Raw genomic sequence first — 6,000 nt, 5'->3', positions numbered from 1 at the left:
CATCAAGACAGTGAAAGCTCAGAATCTGAACCACTAGGCTGCTAGGGAACTCCTAGGAATTTTTTTAAGTTGGAAATTTTACCTCATTTAATTTCACTCTCAGTTTTACCTTTAATAGTGTAAACAGTTTTACTGTATATCCTTAAATGTAAATTTTATTTTATTTCTAGGTGTTCTCATATTTTTTGAGTATCAGTCTCTGTAGTCTTCACTAGCAATTGTGATTTAAGCATTAGTAAAAGAGAAGAATCATTAACTAGAAGAAAATGTCAAATCTAAAAATGAAAGAGGCAGCCCTTATCTATCTTGACAGAAGTGGAGGCCTCCAGAAGTTCATAGATGATTGCAAATACTACAATGGTATGTTCAGCAAAGGTGACTTTATTTTAGAAACTTTAAAATAAAGTCCTACATATAACTAACTTCATTTTTAAATTTGTGTATTTTTACAGATTCGAAACAAAGTTATGCTGTCTATCGATTCAATGTTTTAATAAATCCCTCTGATATTGTTGAATTGGATGCTGAACTTGGAAATCACATTTTACACCAGCCTTTAAAAGCTGCTCAAGTTTTTCAATCAGTAAGTTAAAGAAAGAAATAATTTTATGCCACATGGAATCTTCCATAACTTCTTTGGTTTTCTTGTTTGAAATCACAGGTCTGTTATATTGCTGTTAAGACTCTCTCACTAATTGGACAGTTGCAGACTGAAACCCAAGTAAGTTTTAGTTAAATTTAACAAAGAAAACTGAGGTACAGTACTTTCAGGATAACTTGTAAATAAATATTTTTATATTAAAATATATTTTGTATTAAAACATTTTTTCAAAGTTCAATGGACTACATACACATCTTTACTTCCTGCATTATCACTTATAATATTAAGCATTTTAATAATAAAATATTTCAAACATACCCTAAAATAAACAGAATAATACAATGAACTGCCATATTATCTATTGCTCAGGTTTAATAGTTTGCAATATTTTGCTATACCTGCATCATCAGTTTTTTCCTGAAATATTTTAAGGCAAATCTTTAAAATACATTTGATATTTCACCCCTACATACTTCAGTATGTATCAACCTCCAAAAATTGTGAACATTTTTCTTTTATAACCACAATGACACTATTACCCCTTACAAAAACAGTAATTTCTTAGTATCATCTAATATCCTGTCCAGCCCAGATTTAAATTTGCCCAATTGGGGTTCTCAAGAATCTCTCATAGCTGATTTGTTCAAGTCAAGATCAAAACAAGATGTACACATTATAATTGGTTCTTATATCTCACCATGTCTTTTTCGATCTAGAGGCATTTCCTTCCCCTCCTTTTTATGCCATTGAATTTTTGAAGAAGCTTTTTTAGTTGTCCTGTAAAATGTCTTATAATCTGGGCTTGTCTGATTATGTTCATGTGGTATTTAACTTATTCCCTAGACCCCATATTTCTGAAAAATAGCAGTTGCTTCTAAATATTATACTTGCTTAGATTCAAATTCAACTCATTTTGACAAGAATATAGTGTCACATGTTTCATACTGCCCTACAGTAGAAGTGCCCTCTCTGTGGTCCCACTTTTAGCAATGCCACATTGATTGGTGGGTGCAGATGATGTCAGTCTGACCCCTCCAAATCACAGTTTACCATCAGCTTTCACCTCAGTTTTTGTAGTCATTGATAATCATTGCCTGTGTGAATGTTAGTCACTTGGTCGTGTCTGACTCATTGCAACCCCATGCCTGCCAGACTCCTCTGTCGATGGGATTCTCTAGGCAAGAAGACTGGAGCCAGTTGCCATTTCCTTCTCCAGGGGATCTTCCTGGCCAAGGGATCGAACCCGGATCTCCTGAATCATTGCCTAGATTCCATTATTTCATTAGGAGTTGCAAAATAGTGATTTTCCAGATTTTAGAAAACTTTCAATGTTTATCACCTAAAATTATCCTGCAAGAGAAGTTTTTCTGTCATCAACTGTTTAATTACCTTGCAATACAATTTGTACAGGAAAAGCAGAAGAAATGTTTGATTCTTTCCATTTATAAATTCTTGGAGTGATAAGTTGAAATATAGTAGCTTCCAATGATGAACAATATTTTCTGTTTGCTTTTCCATTTTTAAATTATGAGGAGCTATTAACACATGAATTTTTAAATATATCTGATATGTTTCAGTGAATCTTTGTCATTTTTTTTTTAAGTTTATATTCTCTAACTTTGGTCACTGGGAGCTTCTTAAAGTTTGTTCTTATTTCCTTTTGATACATTTCATTAGTGTATTTTCTGCCCCAGACCTGAAACTAGCCATTTTTCCTAAGGAGCTCTGGTTCCCTTCAGTGAGAAATTATATTTAGAGATCTGGGCATTAGAAGTATTTATTGCTATGAGGTTGTCATTGTTTTATAAATAAGTTTTTCAGGGAATGGTGAGGAAATGTGTATATATATCTATATGTATATTTTTTTAACTTTTGCCTGATTTTATTTTTTAAATTTTAATTGCAAGATAATTTCTTTACAAAATTTTGTTATTTTCTACAGAAATGTATATTTTTAAAGAAAGATAATAGTTCATAATACTTTTAATTAAAATATCAGATTATAAGGATTTTGCATTTTAATTTTACATTTAAATATCTTTTCTCTTAATGCTCAAAAGGTTGGTTCCTAATACTAACAAATCATTTATTTGACTTACCCTACAAATATATTTACTATATTGTAAGGCAAGTCCAACTGGATCTGCACTTTTTAACACTATTTTTTATGTTCTTATTAGATTAATATAGTGCTGAAGTTAACACATTTACCTCCTCTGCCAAGTTATTGTCTTGATCTTTGTGAGTTTCCACGTGATTATACATCTCAAAGATTTTATACGATGCAAGGAATTGTGATTGCAATGACAACTGTAACCAAATACACACAAGGTGCAAGATTTCTTTGTTCAGATGAAGCATGCCCTCTTTCAAAAGGTAAATATTAAAATGTAAAATCAAAATAACTTACTGTTTAATCTTAAATCATGTTTATAATTAGTTATGAAACATTCATAGCATGAAAAGAATGGGATAAAATTTGGTGTCTCCTAGGCTTCCTTGGGGGCTCAGATGGTAAGGAGTCTGCCTGCAGTGTGGGAGACCCGGGTTCAATCCCTGGGTCTGGAAGTTCCCCTGGAGAAGGAAATGGCAACCCACTCCAGTATCCTTGCTTGGAAAATCCCATGGATGGAGGAGCTTGGCAGGCTACCGTCCATAGGGTAGCAAAGAGTCAGACTCAACTGAGCAACTTGACTTTCACTTTCTTTTTTTTTTTTTTTTCCTAGGAATATATAGAAACTTTTAAAATCTTTATTTACCAAAAGTCTCTCATTTCTCAGCCTTCTCAAAATATTTAGTTAGTCCATCGCTTGCTCCATTGTTATTCCTTGCTCTAGGTGACACTGACTAATATTTTGTTGTTTTTTTTTTAATTTTTTTATTTTTATTTTTTAAATTTTAAAATCTTTAATTCTTACATGCGTTCCCAAACATGAACCCCCCTCCCACCTCCCTCCCCACAACATCTCAAAAATATGGAACGCTTCACGAATTTGCGTGTCATCCTTGCGCAGGGGCCATGCTAATCTTCTCTGTATCGTTCCAATTTTTAGTATATGTGCTGCCGAAGCGAGCACTGACTTTCACTTTCAATGTTTACAAGAGCTTCCCTCATAGCTCAACTGATAAAGACTCTGCCCACAATGCAGGAGACCTGGGTTCGATCCCTGAGTTGGGAAGATCCCCTGAAGGAGGGAAATGCTACCCCACTCCAGTATTCTGGCTTGAAGAATTCCATGAAATATACAGTCCATGGGGTTGCAAAGAGTCGCACCTGACTGAGTGACTTTCACAATGTTTGCAATTCTACTTTGTATAACCTTGAAATTCATTCTTTCTTCCCCATCTCTCCTCTATAATTTAATAGGTGTACTTGTGTTGCTGGTGTACTTGTGTTGCTGATGTACTTGTTCTCTCACACAATTTCAGAGCTGTTCATGGTGTTCCCTCTCCACGTAATGTCCTCTCTCAACCCTTTGGCTTAATTCCATTCGGTCTTTCTCCAGGACAACTTTTCCATTCATCCCCACCTCTCATTGGGTTGGTTGCCCCTCCTGTCTTCTCTCCGAACACTTTGTATTGAAATTGTCTGTTTTTGGTCACCACCTATTGAAACTGTGTGTTTAAATATCCATAAAACCAGTGCCTTAGCACAGTGCCTGACAAAAAATAGCCATTGAACTGCTGTAAACTCACATCCAAACCCAATTTAATTATATGTTGAATTAGATTCATTGTAAAGGGCTGAAAATGGCAATCTACTGCAGTACTCTTGCCTAGAGAATCCCATGGAGGGAGGAGCCTGGTAGGCTACAGTCCATGGGTCGCAAAGAGTTGGACACGACTGAGCGACTTCATGACACGACGAAAGGATTGAAAATAGAAAGCTAAATCTGAAGGCAAATATAGCTTAACTCTGTTTTCTTTCAGGATTTCAGTATGTAAGAGTGCATGTACCTGGTGCTACAGAATCTGCAACAGTAAGAAATGACTTTTTGTGTAATCTATGTTCATCTTCACTTCAAGAAGACAGAAAATTTAGAGTACTTGGTGGTAAAATGCATTTATGTTTTATAATTATAATTTTTAAAGTAATGTCTGATATTTTAATGTAGAAATTAAATTGAATATGTATCCTAATAACTAATTCTTTTTTGCTTTTTGCGTTCAGATAAACAGATAGTTGAAATAATTACTGCAAAGTCACTTCATGCTTTTCAAGGATATTGTAACAACCAGCCATTTAGGTTTCAATCTCTTACAGTATTCCTCAGAGGTAAGACCTGTTTGCACTAAAATGTACTTGACTTTATGCTTGTTATACATGGTATAAACATGGTATTTATACATGGTACTTGTATAGCTTGATAATCATATGTCTTCTCTTTCTTGAGTATTTTAGAGTCATATACAGCTAATGTACCAATTATTTATTCAGTCACATAACATTCACTTAAAAAGATATTAGTACATGCTATGAAGTACTATGTTAAATCTCAGGGTGACAGTTATTTACAGTAATAATCTGCCATTATTGTGTGTGTATGTCTTATGTAAGTATTAATGTTTTAAAATATAATGTTCATGAGGTAGGATGTGAATTTTTACTGCACATAGTAACAATTTAGTAAGTAAATTCATTCAATAAATGAATGAACTCCATGGGTTAAGACCTGTGAGTAGAAAGATTCTGCATAAAGGAGGAAATCATTATCAGTATCAATCACCCAGGGAAGAGTGAGTCTTCATTAAGAAGCCAGAATTGTGAAAATAAAGATGGGTTCAGCCTCTTTTCTTGGGCTAAAATTGGAAGAATTAAACTGTTTTTAAAGAGAGATTTTGGATGCAACCTTGTGTAGGGAACTCAAGAGTTTGGAAAGTAGAGACTCAAACAAGAATTCTTTTCACCATGGCTTGACAAAGACAACAAGGCAGGCATGTAAGCCCAAATGACTATAATTTTCAATACCAAGTATTGTGTGCCAGACACTTTTACATATATTAACTCATTTAATCAGAACAACTCTCAACTCTTTCAATTGTTGTCTCCACTTACAGTATGGAAATGGATGCACAGAGGAGTTAAATAACTTTTCCAAGGTTACACAGCTAGCACATGACATAGCCATGATTCAAACTCAGGCATTCTAGCTGCAAAGTCTATTATTTTAACTACTTAATTCTGTTAAATACAAACCATACATTACAATATAGAAATATAAGTGACTATCCAACATATATTTTAGTAGAAAACCCTTTCTTCAAATAAACTTTTAATAGAACCCAAGTGAATTTTTAAAAATTAAATTAATAAAAGGAGGCCTTTGGGGATTATCAGAAGAGATACCCAGACTTCCCAGTCTCCTAGCCTTCCTCTTGATCCTTTCTTGACCTCAGGA

The 6,000-nt window shown here is 34.0% G+C and overlaps 1 protein-coding gene across 1 annotated transcript in view; it reads left to right on the top strand.

Moving 5' to 3' along the window:
* MCMDC2 (minichromosome maintenance domain containing 2) overlaps window positions 267-6,000 on the top strand; it is a 35,926-nt gene continuing 30,192 nt past the window's right edge. Inside the window, exons 1-6 of the mRNA XM_005689035.3 lie at window positions 267-360; window positions 453-583; window positions 662-721; window positions 2,782-2,977; window positions 4,532-4,654; window positions 4,773-4,877. Of these exons, the coding sequence (XP_005689092.1) occupies window positions 267-360; window positions 453-583; window positions 662-721; window positions 2,782-2,977; window positions 4,532-4,654; window positions 4,773-4,877 (709 nt within the window). The remainder of the gene's footprint in view (window positions 361-452; window positions 584-661; window positions 722-2,781; window positions 2,978-4,531; window positions 4,655-4,772; window positions 4,878-6,000) is intronic.

This window comes from Capra hircus, chromosome 14 (assembly GCF_001704415.2).
Source record: "Capra hircus breed San Clemente chromosome 14, ASM170441v1, whole genome shotgun sequence".
In the NCBI taxonomy this organism is placed as follows: domain Eukaryota; kingdom Metazoa; phylum Chordata; class Mammalia; order Artiodactyla; family Bovidae; genus Capra; species Capra hircus.
This window is presented reverse-complemented; position numbering and strand designations above follow the sequence as displayed.